The sequence below is a fragment of the Lithobates pipiens genome, unplaced genomic scaffold, assembly GCF_037356315.1.
Source record: "Lithobates pipiens isolate NorthernLeopardFrog02 unplaced genomic scaffold, aLitPip1_a1.2 Scaffold_13, whole genome shotgun sequence".
Taxonomy (NCBI): domain Eukaryota; kingdom Metazoa; phylum Chordata; class Amphibia; order Anura; family Ranidae; genus Lithobates; species Lithobates pipiens.
Window position 1 is genome coordinate 537,413,855 of NW_027507718.1, and position 22,763 is coordinate 537,436,617.

At 47.9% G+C, this 22,763-nt stretch overlaps 1 protein-coding gene across 2 annotated transcripts in view; it reads right to left on the minus strand.

Moving 5' to 3' along the window:
* LOC143975741 (uncharacterized) overlaps positions 1–22,763 on the minus strand; it is an 83,695-nt gene that overhangs the window by 7,771 nt on the left and 53,161 nt on the right. The window contains exons 4-6 of one of the 2 annotated variants that reach the window (XR_013272415.1): positions 19,588–19,679; positions 12,852–13,919; positions 1,366–3,963 (exon numbers count right to left, since the gene is read on the minus strand). Coding sequence is in view for 1 of the 2 variants with exons in the window: in XM_077478240.1 (XP_077334366.1) it covers positions 3,689–3,963; positions 12,852–13,919; positions 19,588–19,679 (1,435 nt within the window). In the remaining variant the exon portion in view is untranslated. The remainder of the gene's footprint in view (positions 1–1,365; positions 3,964–12,851; positions 13,920–19,587; positions 19,680–22,763) is intronic. The other variant, XM_077478240.1, reaches the window with a different exon arrangement.

A 22,763-nucleotide genomic window follows, 5' to 3' on the forward strand; every position in this document is an offset into this window, starting at 1 on the left:
GTTTTGGTAAATCTGAAGGAAAAACTCAGCAGACAATCTGATAGTGTGTGTGGGGCTTAAGAGAACCTGAACTTCCTCTCCAACCCTCTGATCCTATACTAAGAGACTGTTCATTGTCTAAGTTTTTGCAAATAAAATCCCTCTTCGTGGATCTGTCGTCAGTCTCTCAAGTTACTGGCCACCTACCACGGGACATCACTAGACGTGAAGTGAGGAAGAAGAAGGTAACGGTAAACCCAAATCTAACCAGCAGCTCCTTCGGGGGATAGCGCTACACTTATGTTACTCACTGAACTGCAACTCCATTTATAACATTTGTATTGTGTGATTGTTCTGGATTTTTGGTTAATATTCTGTCTCCATCATATAAAATACCCCTCTGATAAAAAATTATAGACTCTTTGTTTCTTTGTAAGGGGGCAAATTTACACAATCTGCAGGGGATCCAATCATTATTCCCCCCTGTGTATGGTGGGAATGAACTAGAGGGGCGCTAATAGATTGTGGACAAGGAAGATGGCGGATAATAGAACCCCGATAAACACCTTCAGGGCAGTACAGTCACCAGAAATGTGGTCCTATCACCCATTATATGTCTCTCTACAGCCTGTATATGTCCAGCCCCTCCCCCCCGGATTTGTGGTTGATACTCTGTGTCTATCATATAAAATACACCTCTGATAACAATTATAGACCCTTCATTTCTATGTAAGTGGGCAAAACTTACCCCATCTGTGGGGGAGCAGATCATTATTTGCCCCACTGTATCAGAATACAGTCTTGGGTTGGCTGCTCAGATACAGTGGCGTAACTAGAACCTTCATGGCCCCCGATGCAAGAAACCATGAAGGGCCCCCCTGAACCCCAGCCAGGGCCCTTCCCTCCGAGTCCGGTGGTGGAACTTCAGGGCGTGGTCACAGGTATGACCTTTGTGAGCCCTGTAGTTCCACCACTGGCATCAGTAGTTTTTTTTTTTTTTTCACTATGGCTGGGGAGAACAGACATCGGACTGAGCGGCAATGCATGGAGCAGGAGAGGGGTACTCTGAGGAGCCGGCCGAGGACACAGGTCATGCCGGGAATGCACAACTAAAGAGCAGCCAGTGCGATAGTCGAGCATGGAGCTCTGCTAGTCACCCTCCACCTCCACCACCCGTGTGCATGGTGCACTGGTACTCCTAGCTGCCTATGCTGCTGCCGGCCGTATGTAGAGGAGGCTGCATGGGCCCCCTGGAGCACAGGGCACGGTTGCGGTCGCAACTGCTGCACCCCCTATAGTTACGCCCCTGCTCAGATATACATCTGATATGAAGAGATGCTGCTTTTGGGGTTCAGTCATTAGAAGGGAATAAAAGGCAAGACTTACTTCAACCATTTTGGCCAGAAAAATGAAGCAATGTTGGAGAAGAGATCTTGGGGTCCCCCGGCGGGTTGGACGGTGAAGATGATGGTACGTATGGGGATGGTCTGTCTTGCTGTGGTAGCAGTGGAATATTTTTGCTTTGCTTCATCGGCTGGGCATGCAAAGTACATGGAGCTGTTAGTGTTGTTAGTCATGGCAGGAAAGTGCTTATACACAGACGTTACAAGGTCTTAGTTCTAGGCAGAGGTATGAATACAGATACAGGTACCTAGGATGACATGCTGTGTGAATGTAGGACCCCTCACATGCACCATTCCCATATGAATTCATATACAGGACAGAACAATGCCATTAGTAATGGTGGAGACGTCCACAGACATGGAGCAGGAGATGGACCATCTGCACAGACATGGAGCAGGAGATGGACCATCTGCACAGACATGGAGCAGGAGATGGACCATCTGGACAGACATGGAGCAGGAGATGGACCATCTGCACAGACATGGAGCAGGAGATGGACCATCTGCACAGACATGGAGCAGGAGATGGACCATCTGGACAGACATGGAGCAGGAGATGGACCATCTGGACAGACATGGAGCAGGAGATGGACCATCTGGACAGACGTGGAGCAGGAGATGGACCATCTGGACAGACATGGAGCAGGAGATGGACCATCTGCACAGACATGGAGCAGGAGATGGACCATCTGCACAGACATGGAGCAGGAGATGGACCATCTGGACAGACATGGAGCAGGAGATGGACCATCTGGACAGACATGGAGCAGGAGATGGACCATCTGGACAGACGTGGAGCAGGAGATGGACCATCTGCACAGACATGGAGCAGGAGATGGACCATCTGGACAGACGTGGAGCAGGAGATGGACCATCTGGACAGACATGGAGCAGGAGATGGACCATCTGCACAGACATGGAGCAGGAGATGGACCATCTGCACAGACATGGAGCAGGAGATGGACCATCTGGACAGACATGGAGCAGGAGATGGACCATCTGGACAGACATGGAGCAGGAGATGGACCATCTGGACAGACGTGGAGCAGGAGATGGACCATCTGCACAGACATGGAGCAGGAGATGGACCATCTGGACAGACGTGGAGCAGGAGATGGACCATCTGGACAGACATGGAGCAGGAGATGGACCATCTGCACAGACATGGAGCAGGAGATGGACCATCTGCACAGACATGGAGCAGGAGATGGACCATCTGGACAGACATGGAGCAGGAGATGGACCATCTGCACAGACATAGAGCAGGAGATGGACCATCTGGACAGACATGGAGCAAGAGATGGACCATCTGGACAGACATGGAGCAGGAGATGGACCATCTGCACAGACATGGAGCAGGAGATGGACCATCTGGACAGACATGGAGCAGGAGATGGACCATCTGCACAGACATGGAGCAGGAGATGGACCATCTGGACAGACATGGAGCAGGAGATGGACCATCTGGACAGACATGGAGCAGGAGATGGACCATCTGCACAGACATGGAGCAGGAGATGGACCATCTGCACAGACATGGAGCAGGAGATGGACCATCTGGACAGACATGGAGCAGGAGATGGACCATCTGCACAGACATGGAGCAGGAGATGGACCATGTGCACAGACATGGAGCAGGAGATGGACCATCTGGACAGACATGGAGCAGGAGATGGACCATCTGCACAGACATGGAGCAGGAGATGGACCATCTGGACAGACATGGAGCAGGAGATGGACCATCTGCACAGACATGGAGCAGGAGATGGACCATCTGGACAGACATGGAGCAGGAGATGGACCATCTGGACAGACATGGAGCAGGAGATGGACCATCTGCACAGACATGGAGCAGGAGATGGACCATCTGCACAGACATGGAGCAGGAGATGGACCATCTGGACAGACATGGAGCAGGAGATGGACCATCTGCACAGACATGGAGCAGGAGATGGACCATGTGCACAGACATGGAGCAGGAGATGGACCATCTGGACAGACATGGAGCAGGAGATGGACCATCTGCACAGACATGGAGCAGGAGATGGACCATCTGGGCAGACATGGAGCAGGAGATGGACCATCTGGACAGACATGGAGCAGGAGATGGACCATCTGGACAGACATGGAGCAGGAGATGGACCATCTGGACAGACATGGAGCAAGAGATGGACCATCTGCACAGACATGGAGCAGGAGATGGACCATCTGGGCAGACATGGAGCAGGAGATGGACCATCTGGACAGACATGGTGGCCTTACCTCACATTTTACCATTGGAGGGGCTTCTCCCCCGCGTTGTCTCTTTAGCTCTTGGGCTGAGTTAGATTCTCCTCCATGTTTTTGGATGGCAGGTACAAGCTGTATACCCCTCTCTTGTATCCAAAGAGTTTACAAGGCTTTTTGGCCTTTGCCTTGAAGGATGACCAGTCTTTGTGGAGTTGGCCCCCCCAGGGTGACACCATGTTTGTCTGATAGAGAGGAAACGTGGCTGGTGGCTGGAGACAAGGGTAAGGACAGGCAGGTCTATGAGCCTGGCCGAGGCGTGGGCTGGACACATGATTACCCAAATATGAGCGTTCTAGATAGAAGAAACGAAGGAAACCCACATGAAAACCCCAACCAGAAACGACAAGGAAGCTTCATATTCAGGAAATCAGAACGTTTCTAGAATATTCCAAGACTACATTTGTTATAATGTTACTTTTCATTACTGATTGCACTTACTGTACTGACAGTCTGACATGGATGGATGAAGAGATGGACAGGGAAAGAGTGGGGGATGGATAGAGGGATGAAATCTACAGACTGCTGAATGGATGAGAGGATCGACAGACGAAGGGATGAATGGATAGAGGGATGGGACCGGACCTACAGGTGGATGAATGGATAGAGGGATGGGACCGGACCTACAGGTGGATGAATGGATAGAGGGATGGGACCGGACCTACAGGTGGATGAATGGATAGAGGGATGGGACCGGACCTACAGGTGGATGAATGGATAGAGGGATGGGACCGGACCTACAGGTGGATGAATGGATAGAGGGATGGGACCGGACCTACAGGTGGATGAATGGATAGAGGGATGGGACCGGACCTAAAGACTGATGGAGGGATGAAAAGATGGGTAGAGGAAGGAATGAATAGATGGATGGATGATTGTAGGGATAGGACAGGACCTACAGACTAATAGATGGATGGAATAACAGTTGTTGGATGAGGGGTGTAAGGATGGGTATAGGATGGGTAGAGGATGGGTATAGGACGGGCATAGGATGGGTATAGGATGGGTATAGGATGGGTATAGGACGGGTATAGGATGGGTATAGGACGGGTATAGGACGGGTATAGGATGGGTATAGGACGGGTATAGGATGGGTATAGGATGGGTATAGGACGGGTATAGGACGGGTATAGGATGGGTATAGGATGGGCGAATGTTGGATTCATAGAGGGATGGAGCTGTTGATTCATGTGTGTGTGGGGGAGGGTATTGATGCATATTATACATATATTGCTGGATGGGGAAATGGTGGAAAGATGGTTGTATGGAGAGTGATGGTAGTTGGATACATGAATAATCACCCTTTACAATTCTGCACAATCTCGAGGGCCCACATATAGTTTTCCATATCGCAGAGCCATCCGCACACAAACACAGGACACCCAACATTGGAGGTGAGTTACTCTTTACTCCGGGGTACTGACTTGTATCCCACCGTTCCTCTTCCTTCATACAACTAACCTGACCCCATATCTGATGAAGAGGAGTGGGGGTGGGGCAAACAAGGACATCTTCAGGCGCCCTCATCATCGTTTATTAACCTATGATGTCATCAGTTGTTGTGATGCCGTTAGTAACACACACAGTGCCCGAGGATGCAATGCTGCACAATAATATCCGGGGCTTGTCCCACCCACCGGCTTGTTGACAATTTTTGGCCGATTTGTGGCCATTTTTTGGGCATTTTGCCAAGGCCCCCCTGAAGAACCCAGAAGACACGCAGGTCTAGACCATCACAGTCCACCAGTATGGATGGCTGGACATCAGAATGATCTGTAGATGAATAGATGGAAGGACACATCTAATGATATGGTGATATCAGAGGTCGGAGTGGACCTTTTAAATGATCACAATCATATATGGATGACTGTAAATTGATTGATGGAAGCAGATTGAATTGGTAGTATCTGTAGATGATCATATGGTTGGTGGATGAGTATATGGATGATGGATATCGATCAGAATAGATCTATAGATATATGAATATAAGCATGGATGAATAGTATGGTATTTGTAGAGATATGAGGTGACTTTCTGGGTGATCACAATCAGTGGAGTATATAGATGAGTATATAGATGAGTATATAGATGAGTATATAGATGATTATATAGATGAGTATATAGATGAGTATATAGATGGTGGATGTACATCTGAACGGATCTGTAGATTGATTGATGGAAGCAGATCGGTAGATGAACTGGTACAGTAGAAAGACTTAGGAAGACCTCTATGATGAAGACCTTTATTATCACAACCAATAAAGTATATTGATGATGGATGTAGATCAGCATGGATCTGTAGATGGATGAATTGTATGGTATTTGTAGAGATACAGTATGAGGTGACTTTCTGGGTGATCACGATGAATGCAGTATATGGATGATGGATGAGTATATGGATGATGGATGAGTATATGGATTACGGATGTACATCAGGACGGATCTGTAGATTGATTGATGGAATCAGATTTGTAGATGAACTTGTACAGTAGTATTAGGAAGTCCTCCTTTATGATCCCAACCAATAAAGTATATAGATGGTGGATGTAGACCAGAATGTATCTGTAGACCGATGGATAAATTTGTAGATAGAATTAGAGATATAAAAAGGACGTTCTAGGTGATCACAATGAAAAGAGTATATGGATGATTGATGAGTATATGGATGATTGATGAGTATATGGATGATTGATGAGTATATGGATGATTGATGAGTATATGGATTATTGATACACATCAGGATGGATCTGTAGATGAATTGATGGAAGCAGATCGGTAGATGAATTGGTAAATTAGTATTAAAAGACTTAGGAAAGACCTCCTTTATGATCACAACCAATAAAGTATGTCGATGGTAGATGTAGATCAGAATGGATCTGTAGACGGACGGCTGGATGAATTCTATGGTATTTGTAGAGATATACTGACTAGAATGGTACCAGCTGATTGGAGAAAAGCCAATGTAGCTCCAATATTTAAAAAGGCCTCAAAATCCACCCCTGGGAATTATAGACCAGTCAGCCTAACATCAATAGTATGTAAGCTCTTGGAGGGGATGATAAGGGACTATATACAAGATTTTAGTAATGAGAACGGTATCATTAGCAGTAATCAGCATTGATTCATGAAGAATCGTTCTTTCCAAACCAATCTATTAACCTTCTATGAGGAGGTGAGTTGCCTTCTAGATAAAGGAAGGCCCGTAGATGTGGTGTATCTAGATAAAGGAAGGCCCGTAGACGTGGTGTATCTAGATAAAGGAAGGCCCGTAGACGTGGTGTATCTAGATAAAGGAAGGCCCGTAGACGTGGTGTATCTAGATAAAGGAAGGCCCGTAGACGTGGTGTATCTAGATAAAGGAAGGCCCGTAGACGTGGTGTATCTAGATAAAGGAAGGCCCGTAGACGTGGTGTATCTAGATAAAGGAAGGCCCGTAGACGTTGTGTATCTAGATAAAGGAAGGCCCGTAGACGTTGTGTATCTAGATAAAGGAAGGCCCGTAGACGTGGTGTATCTAGATAAAGGAAGGCCGTAGACGTGGTGTATCTAGATAAAGGAAGGCCCGTAGACGTGGTGTATCTAGATAAAGGAAGGCCGTAGACGTGGTGTATCTAGATAAAGGAAGGCCCGTAGACGTGGTGTATCTAGATAAAGGAAGGCCCGTAGACGTGGTGTATCTAGATAAAGGAAGGCCGTAGACGTGGTGTATCTAGATAAAGGAAGGCCCGTAGATGTGGTGTATCTAGATAAAGGAAGGCCGTAGACGTGGTGTATCTAGATAAAGGAAGGCCCGTAGACGTGGTGTATCTAGATAAAGGAAGGCCCGTAGACGTGGTGTATCTAGATAAAGGAAGGCCGTAGATGTGGTGTATCTAGATAAAGGAAGGCCTGTAGACGTTGTGTATCTAGATAAAGGAAGGCCCGTAGACGTGGTGTATCTAGATAAAGGAAGGCCCGTAGACGTTGTGTATCTAGATAAAGGAAGGCCTGTAGACGTGGTGTATCTAGATAAAGGAAGGTCCGTAGATGTGGTGTATCTAGATAAAGGAAGGCCCGTAGACGTTGTGTATCTAGATAAAGGAAGGCCCGTAGACGTGGTGTATCTAGATAAAGGAAGGTCCGTAGACGTGGTGTATCTAGATAAAGGAAGGCCCGTAGACGTTGTGTATCTAGATAAAGGAAGGCCCGTAGACGTGGTGTATCTAGATAAAGGAAGGCCCGTAGACGTTGTGTATCTAGATAAAGGAAGGCCCGTAGACGTGGTGTATCTAGATAAAGGAAGGTCCGTAGACGTGGTGTATCTAGATAAAGGAAGGCCCATAGACGTTGTGTATCTAGATAAAGGAAGGTCCGTAGACGTGGTGTATCTAGATAAAGGAAGGCCCATAGATGTGGTGTATCTAGATAAAGGAAGGCCCATAGATGTGGTGTATCTAGATAAAGGAAGGCCCGTAGATGTGGTGTATTTGGATAAAGGAAGGCCCGTAGACGTGGTGTATCTAGATAAAGGAAGGCCCGTAGATGTGGTGTATTTGGATAAAGGAAGGCCCGTAGACGTGGTGTATCTAGATAAAGGAAGGCCCGTAGACGTGGTGTATCTAGATAAAGGAAGGATGTACTGGAAATGGAGCGACTACAAAGAAGGGCAACAAAGCTAATAAAGGGTCTGGAGGATATTAGTTATGAGGAAAGGTTGTGAGCTCTGAACTTATTCTCTCTGGAGAAGAGACGCCTGAGAGGGGATATGATTTCATTATATAAATACCGGACTGGTGACCCCCCAATATATAAATCCCGGACTGGTGACCCCACAATATACAAATACCGGACTGGCGACCCCACAATATATAAATACCGGACTGGTGACCCCACAATATGTAAATACTGGACTGGTGACCCCACAATATACAAATACCGGACTGGTGACCCCACAATATACAAATACCGGACTGGCGACCCCACAATATGTAAATACTGGACTGGTGACCCCACAATATATAAATACCGGACTGGTGACCCCACAATAGGGAGAAAACTTTTTCACGGAAGGGAGTGTAACAAGACTCGTGGCCACTCATTAAAATTAGAAGAAAAGAGGTTTAACCTTAAAGCGGAGCTCCACCCTAAAGTGGACCTTCCGCTCATTGGAACCCTCCCCCCCTCCGGCGCCACAATTGGCACCTTTCAGGGGGGAGGGGGGTGCAGGTACCTGTACAGTACAGGTATCTGCACCCACTTCTGGCATAAATTCTGCAGAAGCTACGCCCCTTTCCACAGAATCCACGCCCCTTTCCGAAAGTCCCCCGCTGCCTGCTGGGAAACACACGGATCCCAGAGACAGCGGGGACCATCCTTATTGCGCAGCGCGACTCGCGCATGCGCAGTAGGGAACCGGGAAATGAAGCTGAAAGGCTCCACTTCCTGATTCCCATACCCAAGATGGCGGCGGCAGCACCCGAGAGATAATCGAGAGATCGGCTTCAGGTGCCGACATCGCGGGCGTGCTGGGCGGGTAAGTGTCATTGTTTTAAAAGTCAGCAGCTGCAGTATTTGTAGCTGCTAGCTTTAAAAAAAAAAAAAAAACGGGGGACTCCCGGCGGACTCCCGGCGGACTCCCTCTTTAAACTATGTAGAGGATTCTTCACAGTAAGGCCGCGTACACACGGGCGGATTGTCTGGCCAACTAAGTTCGTCAGACAATCCGACAGACAGTCCGTTCAACTTTCGAATGAACGGACTTGACCACACACGATGAGCAGACAGTCTGCTGAAAGCTTGCGTGATGACGTGTACAGCACGTAGGACGGGACTAGAAATAGGAAGTCCAATACACAGCAATGCAACCTTCCGCCGTGTAAATCCTTTCTGAGCATGCGCCATACTTAGTCCGTCCAACTTGCCTACACACGAGCGGACTGTCCGCTGAAACACGTTTAAGTTGGGCAGACAGTCCGCCCGTGTGTACGCGGCCTAAGTCCGGCAAGGATTTGGAACTCCCTTCCACAGGCGGTGGTCTCAGTGGGGGGGGGGGGGGGGGGGGGCATCGATAGTTTAAAAAAAATGATTAGATAATCACCTGAACGACTGCAACATACAATGTAATACTGACATATAATCACACACATGGGTTGGACCTGATGGACTTGTGTCTTTTGTCAACCTCACCTCCTATGTAACTATGTATATAAGACGACTTTCTAGGTGATCGCAATCAATGGAGTATATGGATGATGGATGTAGATCAAAATGGATCTATAGATTGGTTGATGGAATTAGATTGGTAGATGAACTGGTAGTATTTGTAGATGATCATACAGATGCTTGATGAATATAAGGATGGATCTGTAGACGGATAGATAAATTGGTAGATAGGATTAGAGATACAGGTATGAAAAGGGATTTCTAGGTGATCACAATGATCGGAGTATACGGATGATGAATAAGTATATGGATGATGGATGTAGATCAGAATGGATCCGTAGATTGGTGGATGGAAGCAGATTGGTAGATGATGATATAGATGATGGATGTAGATCAGAATGGATCCGTAGATTGGTGGATGGAAGCAGATTGGTAGATGATGATATAGATGATGGATGTAGATCAGAATGGATCTGTAGATTGGTGGATGGAAGCAGATTGGTAGATGATGATATAGATGATGGATGTAGATCAGAATGGATCCGTAGATTGGTGGATGGAAGCAGATTGGTAGATGATGATATAGATGATGGATGTAGATCAGAATGGATCTGTAGATTGGTGGATGGAAGCAGATTGGTAGATGATGATATGGATGATGGATGTAGATCAGAATGGATCCGTAGATTGGTGGATGGAAGCAGATTGGTAGATGATGATATAGATGATGGATGTAGATCAGAATGGATCCGTAGATTGGTGGATGGAAGCAGATTGGTAGATGATGATATAGATGATGGATGTAGATCAGAATGGATCTGTAGATTGGTGGATGGAAGCAGATTGGTAGATGATGATATAGATGATGGATGTAGATCAGAATGGATCCGTAGATTGGTGGATGGAAGCAGATTGGTAGATGATCATATAGATGATGGATGTAGATCAGAATGGATCCGTAGATTGGTGGATGGAAGCAGATTGGTAGATGATGATATAGATGATGGATGTAGATCAGAATGGATCCGTAGATTGGTGGATGGAAGCAGATTGGTAGATGATGATATGGATGATGGATGTAGATCAGAATGGATCTGTAGATTGGTGGATGGAAGCAGATTGGTAGATGATGATATAGATGATGGATGTAGATCAGAATGGATCCGTAGATTGGTGGATGGAAGCAGATTGGTAGATGATGATATAGATGATGGATGTAGATCAGAATGGATCCGTAGATTGGTGGATGGAAGCAGATTGGTAGATGATGATATAGATGATGGATGTAGATCAGAATGGATCCGTAGATTGGTGGATGGAAGCAGATTGGTAGATGATGATATGGATGATGGATGTAGATCAGAATGGATCTGTAGATTGGTGGATGGAAGCAGATTGGTAGATGATGATATAGATGATGGATGTAGATCAGAATGGATCCGTAGATTGGTGGATGGAAGCAGATTGGTAGATGATGATATAGATGATGGATGTAGATCAGAATGGATCCGTAGATTGGTGGATGGAAGCAGATTGGTAGATGATGATATAGATGATGGATGTAGATCAGAATGGATCCGTAGATTGGTGGATGGAAGCAGATTGGTAGATGATGATATGGATGATGGATGTAGATCAGAATGGATCTGTAGATTGGTGGATGGAAGCAGATTGGTAGATGATGATATAGATGATGGATGTAGATCAGAATGGATCCGTAGATTGGTGGATGGAAGCAGATTGGTAGATGATGATATAGATGATGGATGTAGATCAGAATGGATCCGTAGATTGGTGGATGGAAGCAGATTGGTAGATGATGATATAGATGATGGATGTAGATCAGAATGGATCCGTATATTGGTGGATGGAAGCAGATTGGTAGATGATGATATAGATGATGGATGTAGATCAGAATGGATCCGTAGATTGGTGGATGGAAGCAGATTGGTAGATGATCATATAGATGATGGATGTAGATCAGAATGGATCCGTAGATTGGTGGATGGAAGCAGATTGGTAGATGATGATATAGATGATGGATGTAGATCAGAATGGATCCGTAGATTGGTGGATGGAAGCAGATTGGTAGATGATGATATGGATGATGGATGTAGATCAGAATGGATCCGTAGATTGGTGGATGGAAGCAGATTGGTAGATGATGATATAGATGATGGATGTAGATCAGAATGGATCCGTAGATTGGTGGATGGAAGCAGATTGGTAGATGATGATATAGATGATGGATGTAGATCAGAATGGATCCGTAGATTGGTGGATGGAAGCAGATTGGTAGATGATGATATAGATGATGGATGTAGATCAGAATGGATCCGTAGATTGGTGGATGGAAGCAGATTGGTAGATGATCATATAGATGATGGATGTAGATCAGAATGGATCCGTAGATTGGTGGATGGAAGCAGATTGGTAGATGATCATATAGATGATGGATGTAGATCAGAATGGATCCGTAGATTGGTGGATGGAAGCAGATTGGTAGATGATGATATAGATGATGGATGTAGATCAGAATGGATCCGTAGATTGGTGGATGGAAGCAGATTGGTAGATGATCATATAGATGATGGATGTAGATCAGAATGGATCCGTAGATTGGTGGATGGAAGCAGATTGGTAGATGATGATATGGATGATGGATGTAGATCAGAATGGATCCGTAGATTGGTGGATGGAAGCAGATTGGTAGATGATGATATAGATGATGGATGTAGATCAGAATGGATCCGTAGATTGGTGGATGGAAGCAGATTGGTAGATGATGATATAGATGATGGATGTAGATCAGAATGGATCCGTAGATTGGTGGATGGAAGCAGATTGGTAGATGATGATATAGATGATGGATGAGTATATTAATGTAGACCAGAATGGATCTGTAGACGGATAAATTGGTAGATAGGACTAGAGATAGGAAAGGACTTTCTAGGTGATCCTCACAATCTGCGGCTGCTGAAGTGACTTTGATATGAGAAATCTCATGAGCTTCACCATCAGCTCCAATCATTCTCCTCTTACCTGAAAAGTCAGATTTGAAGCCCCATTTCACACCTTTAGAGAAGAATTTGGGTTTCAGACGATCCTTTTTAGGGAAAAAAGTCAAGTTTGACTTGTGTTTGCTCTTCTCTTTCTCCTTGTGTAGTTTTTGGGTGGTTCTTGGCTCAGAATATGGATTCTTTTGGTCTTTCTGGCCTTTGCTTAGATCTTTAGAGGATGACATCAGCCATTGAAGAGGTTTCGGAGTTGCTTGGACTGGGTTGTCCTTGGGGTGATCCACTAATACAGAGACACCTTCATCTAACAGTTTCTTGGCAGGTGATGGAATTGTCCTCATTGTTGGTCCTTCTCCTGTGTTTGGCCCGTCTTTGTAAAACGTTGGGTCACTTGTGGCCTGAAGATGTGAAGGAGCCCCCGATGACTTGGAAGGGAGCTCTGGTGTAGGTTGGACAAAGCTTTCCAGAATCTTATCTGTATAATCAGCAGGACTCTTGGGAGTGGTGAGGGGAGAATCTGTGTGGCTTTGCCCTCCTGGTTCCTTGGTTATCTCGCCATCCTTCTGTTTCTCGGTGGGCTGAGAATGGTTTGCACCTTGATCCAAGCTGGTGTGCTCCATAGTTGTAGCGGGCAATATGGATGGGCTATCATCAGTTGTGCCACGTTCTGTCTGTGGACTTGAATCTCGAGGTGTCTGCGGGGAGCCAATGGAGGAATCCTCTGGACTGGACGGAGTTAAGTCCAGTATCTGCTCGGATGTTGTGGTTGGCATGATGTGTGATAGTGTTGGCACAGGTGGTGATGATTTGGTTGGTGTTGGGTCTGACACAGTCTTTGCTGTCGTAATGTCAGCTTCTAATACCATTGTTGAGTCTGAAGTCATTTCTGATTGTTTCTCTGATATCAGCTGTGAAGTTGTGCCTGGTACCAATTCAGATTGTGTGTCTGGTGCCATCGTTATTATATACGGTGCCATCATTATTGTATATGATGCCAGCTCTATTGTATATGGTGCCAGCTCTGCATCGGGGGGCAGCTCAGACGTTGTGTCTGGCAGATTTGTGCTGTTTTCTTTCTGCTCTATGTCTACATCTGATTATAAATAGAAAGATTTCCCGTTATAGGCAATATATCAGCAGATGTGATACAATCATACATGATGTGGATATAAACAGGAGAGCGGGTGATAGACATGTCCAGCGGGTCTACTACATAGATCTCTGATCAGGCCTGAGCCTCACCGCTCCATTTCAGAAGAATGTTTAACAATCGTATCAACAGAGTTTTCCTTTCTTAAGAATAATTCCACTTTTGTGGGAAAGAAATAATAATACAGAATATACAATTGTTACATTAATATCTGTGCCATGTGTGGACCCTCATAACCCCCTAAGGACATCTGTGCCCTGTGCGGACCCTCATAACCCCCTAAGGACATCTGTGGCCTGTGCGGACCCTCATAACCCCCTAGGGATGTGTGTGCCATGTGCGGACCCTCATAACCCCCTAAGGACATCTGTGCCATGTGTGGACCCTCATAACCCCCTAAGGACATCTGTGCCATGTGCGGACCCTCATAACCCCCTAAGGACATCTGTGCCATGTGTGGACCCTCATAACCCCCTAAGGACATCTGTGCCATGTGTGGACCCTCATAACCCCCTAAGGACATCTGTGGCCTGTGTGGACCCTCATAACCCCCTAGGGATGTGTGTGCCCTGTGTGGATCCTCATACTTCCCTATGGACATCTGTGGCCTGTGTGGACCCTCATAACCCCCTAAGGACATCTATGCCATGTGTGGACCCTCATAACCCCCTAAGGACATCTGTGCCATGTGTGGACCCTCATAACCCCCTAAGGACATCTGTGGCCTGTGTGGACCCTCATAACCCCCTAGGGATGTGTGTGCCCTGTGTGGATCCTCATACTTCCCTATGGACATCTGTGGCCTGTGTGGACCCTCATAACCCCCTAAGGACATCTGTGCCATGTGTGGACCCTCATAACCCCCTAAGGACATCTGTGGCCTGTGTGGACCCTCATAACCCCCTAAGGATATCTGTGCCCTGTGTGGACCCTCATAACCCCCTAAGGACATCTGTGCCCTGTGTGGACCCTCATAACCCCCTAAGGACATCTGTGCCCTGTGCGGACCCTCATAACCCCCTAGGGATGTGTGTGCCCTGTGTGGATCCTCATACTTCCCTATGGACATCTGTGGCCTGTGTGGACCCTCATAACCCCCTAAGGACATCTGTGGCCTGTGTGGACCCTCATATCCCCCTAAGGACATCTGTGGCCTGTGTGGACCCTCATAACCCCCTAAAAGACATATGTGTCCTGTGTGGACCCTCATATCCCCCTAAGGACATCTGTGCCATGTGTGGACCCTCATAACCCCCTAAGGACATCTGTGGCCTGTGTGGACCCTCATAACCCCCTAAGGACATCTGTGGCCTGTGTGGACCCTCATAACCCCCTAAGGACATCTGTGCCCTGTGTGGACCCTCATAACCCCCTAAGGACATCTGTGGCCTGTGTGGACCCTCATAACCCCCTAGTGATGTGTGTGCCCTGTGTGGATCCTCATACTTCCCTATGGACATCTGTGGCCTGTGTGGACCCTCATAACCCCCTAAGGACATCTGTGGCCTGTGTGGACCCTCATAACCCCCTAAGGACATCTGTGCCATGTGTGGACCCTCATAAACCCCTAAGAACATCTGTGCCATGTGTGGACCCTCATACCCACAGAGAAAGATACTTTAGGATTTGCATCCCACGTGGACCCTCATACCCCCAGAGAAGTGAAGCACACGTGTTGTATGTACATGTGACATATGCTGGATCATTTTTCCTGGTATGATAAGCTGGAATTATCAGAGTAGAGGGAAGGCAATAATGATAATCAGAAATGTGATATGCCGGGTGCCCCCACACTGCCCCCATACTCACCAAAGCCGGACATTTGTCTGAGGATCACATTTACCATCTGTGAATGTTGTTTACGTGTCTTTCATGGGGTCAAGGGCTATGCTGGGACCTCTAGTGATTTATTGTGCTCTGAGGACCTTGCTGGGACATATAGTGCCACTGGAATCAATCTGTGATAATTATTAACTGGATAATAATGCCGCAATTGTCGATGGATCCACATCACTGGACAATGTGATTGATGATGGATCTACAACGCTGGACAATGTGATGGATGATGCCTAAACACCTACCATCCCTAGCAACCCGCACTCTGAACACCCGCCATGCATAGCAACCCGCACCCTGAACACCCACAATGCCTAGCAACCCGCACCCTGAACACCCGCAATGCATAGCAACCCGCACCCTGAACACCCGCCATGCCTAGCAACCCGCACCCTGAACACCCGCCATGCCTAGCAACCCGCACCCTGAGCACCCGCCATGCCTAGCAACCCGCACCCTGAACAGCCGCCATGCCTAGCAACCCGCACCCTGAACACCCACCATGCCTAGCAACCCGCACCCTGAACACCCGCCATGCCTAGCAACCCGCACCCTGAACACCCTCCATGCCTAGCGACCCGCACCCTGAACACCCGCCATGCATAGCAACCCGCACCCTGAGGAGAAATGCCAGCCCACCCTGTCTCTTGGGGTCCAGGGGGTGCTACAAAATAGATTTTTTTATGTCACTTTAGCTTTAGTACATTCTACAGGTGCACCTGCCTCACAGGTAGGTTAAAGTGATTGTAAAGTCTCCTTTTTCATATTTTAAAAATAACAATCATGTTATACTTACCTGCTCTGTGTAATGGTTTGCACAGAGCATTCCAGATCCGCCTCTTCTCGGGTCCCTCGCCAGCTCTCCTGGCTCCTCCCCCCCAGATCCGCCTCCTCTCGGGTCCCTCGCCAGCTCTCCTGGCTCCTCCCCCCCCAGATCCGCCTCCTCTCGGGTCCCTCGCCAGCTCTCCTGGATCCTCCCCCCCAGATCCGCCTCCTCTCGGGTCCCTCGCCAGCTCTTCTGGCTCCTCCCCCTGTTATGTGCTCCTACCGCAAGCAGCACACGAGCCGCAGCTCTGTTTGTCCATTCAGACACGGAGCTGTGGCCCAGCCCCACCCCCTCTCTCTCCTCATTGACTCACTGGCCTTAAATGACAGAAGTGTGAGCCAATGGCGCTCCACTGCTGTGTCTCAGCCAATGAGGAGGGAGAGTCCCGGACAGCTGAGGCTCTCATGCAACATCGCTAGACAGAGATTGGGCTCCTGTAAGTATTGGGGGTTGGGGAGCACACAGAGAGCTTTTTATCTTCATGCATAGAATGCATCTTCTGACCTTCCACCACTTTAAGGCTTTCCCCCAGAATGCTGCTTATAGGATCGTGCTTGGAGAATGTCCAGCAAATCCAACTTTGATTAGTCTGGTCATCTGTGGTCTGGTCATCATTAGTCTGGTCATCATTAGTCTGGTCATCATTAGTCTGGTCATCATTAGTCTGGTCATCACTGGTCTGGTCATCTGTGGTCTGGTCATCTGTGGTCTGGTCATCATTAGTCTTGTCATCACTGGTCTGGTCATCTGTGGTCTGGTCATCATTAGTCTGGTCATCTGTGGTCTGGTCATCTGTGGCCTGGTCATCTGTGGCCTGGTCATCACTGGTCTGGTCATCACTGGTCTGGTCATCTCTGGTCTGGTCATCTCTGGTCTGGTCATCTGTGGTCTGGTCATCTGTGGTCTGGTCATCTGTGGTCTGGTCATCTGTGGTCTGGTCATCTGTGGCCTGGTCATCTGTGGTCTGGTCATCACTGGTCTGGTCATCATTAGTCTGGTCATCTCTGGTCTGGTCATCTCTGGTCTGGTCATCACTGGTCTGGTCATCACTGGTCTGGTCATCTGTGGTCTGGTCATCTGTGGTCTGGTCATCTGTGGTCTGGTCATCACTGGTCTGGTCATCATTAGTCTGGTCATCTCTGGTCTGGTCATCTGTGGCCTGGTCATCTGTGGTCTGGTCATCACTGGTCTGGTCATCATTAGTCTGGCCATCTCTGGTCTGGCCATCTCTGGTCTGGTCATCACTGGTCTGGTCATCTGTGGTCTGGTCATCTGTGGCCTGGTCATCTGTGGTCTGGTCATCTGTGGCCTGGTCATCATTGGTCTGGTCATCATTGGTCTGGTCATCTCTGGTCTGGTCATCACTGGTCTGGTCATCACTGGTCTGGTCATCACTGGTCTGGTCATCTGTGGTCTGGTCATCTGTGGTCTGGTCATCACTGGTCTGGTCATCTCTGGTCTGGTCATCTCTGGTCTGGTCATCTGTGGCCTGGTCATCTGTGGTCTGGTCATCACTGGTCTGGTCATCATTAGTCTGGCCATCTCTGGTCTGGCCATCTCTGGTCTGGCCATCTCTGGTCTGGCCATCTCTGGTCTGGTCATCTGTGGCCTGGTCATCTGTGGTCTGGTCATCTGTGGTCTGGTCATCTGTGGTCTGGTCATCTGTGGTCTGGTCATCTGTGGTCTGGTCATCACTGGTCTGGTCATCTGTGGTCTGGTCATCATTAGTCTGGTCATCTCTGGTCTGGTCATCACTGGTCTGGTCATCTGTGGTCTGGTCATCTGTGGCCTGGTCATCTGTGGTCTGGTCATCTGTGGCCTGGTCATCACTGGTCTGGTCATCATTAGTCTGGTCATCTCTGGTCTTGTCATCACTGGTCTGGTCATCTCTGGTCTTGTCATCACTGGTCTGGTCATCTCTGGTCTGTCATCTCTGGTCTGGTCATCTCTGGTCTGGTCATCTCTGGTCTGGCCATCTCTGGTCTGACCATCTCTGGTCTTGTCATCACTGGTCTGGTCATCGCTGGTCTGGTCATCTCTGGTCTGTCATCTCTGGTCTGGTCATCTGTGGTCTGGTCATCATTAGTCTTGTCATCACTGGTCTGGTCATCTCTGGTCTGGTCATCTCTGGTCTGGTCATCTCTGGTCTGGTCATCTCTGGTCTGGTCATCTCTGGTCTGGTCATCTCTGGTCTGGTCATCACTGGTCTGGTCATCTGTGGTCTGGTCATCTGTGGTCTGGTCATCTGTGGTCTGGTCATCTGTGGTCTGGTCATCTGTGGTCTGGTCATCATTAGTCTGGTCATCACTGGTCTGGTCATCACTGGTCTGGTCATCACTGGTCTGGTCATCACTGGTCTGGTCATCTGTGGTCTGGTCATCTGTGGTCTGGTCATCTGTGGTCTGGTCATCTGTGGTCTGGTCATCTGTGGTCTGGTCATCTGTGGTCTGGTCATCATTAGTCTGGTCATCTCTGGTCTGGTCATCTGTGGCCTGGTCATCTGTGGTCTGGTCATCACTGGTCTGGCCATCTCTGGTCTGGCCATCTCTGGTCTGGCCATCTCTGGTCTGGCCATCTCTGGTCTGGCCATCTCTGGTCTGGCCATCTCTGGTCTGGCCATCTCTGGTCTGGTCATCTCTGGTCTGGTCATCTCTGGTCTGGCCATCTCTGGTCTGGCCATCTCTGGTCTGGCCATCTCTGGTCTGGCCATCTCTGGTCTGGCCATCTCTGGTCATCACTGGTCTGGTCATCACTGGTCTGGTCATCACTGGTCTGGTCATCACTGGTCTGGTCATCACTGGTCTGGTCATCTCTGGTCTGGTCATCACTGGTCTGGTCATCACTGGTCTGGTCATCACTGGTCTGGATTCTTGCTTTAGGGATTGATACATGAAGTGGATTTATCTGAATGGTATCAAAATTTTGTATTGTGTGACCGGCAGTACTTACCTCCACACAGAGACCCCTTACAGGTGTGTGTCTCCACGCAGGCTGAACATGGGGCCCCCACCATAAACGGCTTCTTACCCTCGTAGTTCCCCCTGTGAGGAGGAAAGAGAATTCCATCATCATTATTCCCGGTATGAAGAATCATTCACATCAGGTTTATGTACTAGAATGCGAAGGAGACCATCATGGAGCTCCAACCAGTGGTCGGTAGGGAAACTGCTGTGTATGATGGGGCCCGATAGGGAAACTGCTGTGTATGATGGGGGCCCATAGGGAAACTGCTGTGTATGATGGGGGCCCATAGGGTAACTGCTGTGTATGATGGGGGCCCATAGGGAAACTGCTGTGTATGATGGGGGCCCATAGGGAAACTGCTGTGTATTATGGGGGTCCGATAGGGAAGCTACTGTGTACGATGGGGGCCGATAGGGAAACTGCTGTGTATTATGGGGGTCCATAGGGAAACTCATGTAGGAAGCGGCAGAACCAATGAGGACCAAGCAATCGCAATCTGTCAGTGTGTGGTACGCCTTGCATTGTGTGTATCCCCCCGGCAGAGTTGGAGGAATCTGGTTCCTCCAGGGTGGTGAAGAGGAGAGGAGACTCCATGGCTTTAATGACTTCAGTGTTTAATCTTCGGTGTGGGAATGGGGCAAGGGGGGTTGGCAGGGATCAGAATAACAAAGATGTGAATTATTATGACATGAACACGTTAAGAAGAACATGGGGGGGGGCAATTCTCTGACATTAATGTCAGAGCTCATTAATGTCAGAGAATTGCCCCCCATGTTCTCATTAATGTCAGAGAATTGCCCCCCATATTCTCATTAATATCAGAGAATTGCCCCCCATGTTCTCATTAATGTCAGAGAATTGCCGCCCATGTTCTCATTAATGTCAGAGAATTTCCCCCCATGTTATCATTAATGTCAGAGAATTGCCCCCATATTCTCATTAATGTCAGAGAATTGCCCCCATGTTCTCATTAATGTCAGAGAATTGCCCCCATGTTCTCATTAATGTCAGAGAATTGCCCCCCATGTTCTCATTAATGTCAGAGAATTTCCCCCCATGTTCTCATTAATGTCAGAGAATTGCCCCCCATGTTCTCATTAATGTCAGAGAATTGCCCCCATATTCTCATTAATGTCAGAGAATTTCCCCCCATGTTCTCATTAATGTCAGAGAATTGCCCCCATATTCTCATTAATATCAGAGAATTGCCCCCCATGTTCTCATTAATGATCTGCTTGTCTGTGTGGGTCTCTCTGGTGGTGGGCCGAGGTATTGCAGGTTGTGACAAAAGTATTACAGCTGGATTTACCTGCCCCGGGTTCTGCCCTCATACCCTCCTACACCAATCAATGTCCTTGCCTTAGTCAGGCAGCTGCCATGTGCTTGCATTCTAGACACAGTTACATAGAAAAAAGACACAAGTCCATCCAGTTCTACCGCAAAAAAAATAATAATATCATACATTCCCATATACACAATTCTATACCCAGAGGACGGTGAAAACCCCAGCAGAGCCATCATCCAATCTGCTAAAGCAGGGAAAAAATTCCTTCCTGATCCCCCGAGAGGCAATCGGATTTTCCCCGGATCAACTTTCCCTATAAATGTCATCCAGTTATATTCTGTACACTTAGGAAATAATCCCGACCTTTCTTATAGCAATCCACTGATTGGGCCAGATCCACCTCTGGAGGGAGTCTATTCCACATTTTCACAGCTCTTAGGGCCGGTTCACACTGCAGGCGCGGCGAGGCGTCTCCGACTTGCCTCGCCGCGACCTGCGGCGAGCTCAGCGGCGACTTGCAGAGGACTTCTGTATAGAAGTCAATGCAAGTCGCCCCCGAAGTCGCCCAGAAGTAGTACAGGAACCTTTTTTCTGAGTCGGAGCGACTCGAGTCGCTCCTCTCAGAACGGTTCCATTGTACAGAACGGGGGCGACTTGTGGGAGCGAGGCGAGGCGAGTCGTGTCGCCTCGCATCGCCCGCTGTGTGAACCAGCCCTTACTGTGAAGAAACCTTTCCGTATTTGGAGATGAAATCTCTTTTCCTCTATATGTAAAGAGTCCCCCTTGTCCTCTGTGATGACTGTAAAGTGAATAACTCAACACCAAGTTCACTATGTGGACCCCTTATATATTTATACATGGTGATCATATCCCCCCTTATATATTTGTACATGGTGATCATATCCCCCCTTATATATTATACATGGAGATCATATCCCCCCTTATATATTATACATGGAGATCATATCCCCCCTTATATATTATACATGGTGATCATATCCCCCCTTATATATTATACATGGAGATCATATCCCCCCTTAATCTCCTCTTATCAAGTGAATAAATTCAGTTCCTCTAATCTTTCCTCATAGCTGAGCTCCTCCATGCTTCTTATCAGTTTGGTTGCCCTTCTCTGCACTTTCTCCAGTTCCCCGATATCCTTTCTGAGAACTGGAGCCCAAAACTGAACGGCATATTCCAGATGAGGTCTTACTAATGATTTGTACAGATGGTATCTCTCTCTCTGGAGTCCATACCTCTCCTATACAGGAAAGGACTTTCCTCGCTTTGGAAACCGCAGCTTGGCATTGTATGTTATTATTGAGCTTATGATCTACTAAAACCCCCAGATCCTTCTCCACTATGGATCTCCCAGATCCTTCTCCACCAGGGATCCCCCCCAGATCCTTCTCTACTATGGACCCCCCAGATCCTTCTCCACTACGGATTCCCCCAGATCCTTCTCTACTATGGACCCCCCAGATCCTTCTCCACTATGGATCCCCCCCAGATCCTTCTCCACTATGAATCCTCCAGATCCTTCTCCACTATGAATCCTCCAGATCCTTCTCCACTATGGATCCCCCCAGATCCTTCTCCACTATGGATCCCCCCAGATCCTTCTCCATTATGGATCCCCCCCAGATCCTTCTCCACTATGGATCCCCCAGATCCTTCTCTACCATGGATCCCCCCCAGATCCTTCTCCACTATGGATCCTCCCAGATCCTTCTCCACTATGTAGCCCCCCAGATCCTTCTCCACCATGGATCCCCCCAGATCCTTCTCCACTATGGACTCCCCCCAGATCATTCTCCACTATGGATCCTCCAGATCCTTCTCCACTATGGATCCCCCAGATCCTTCTCCACTATAG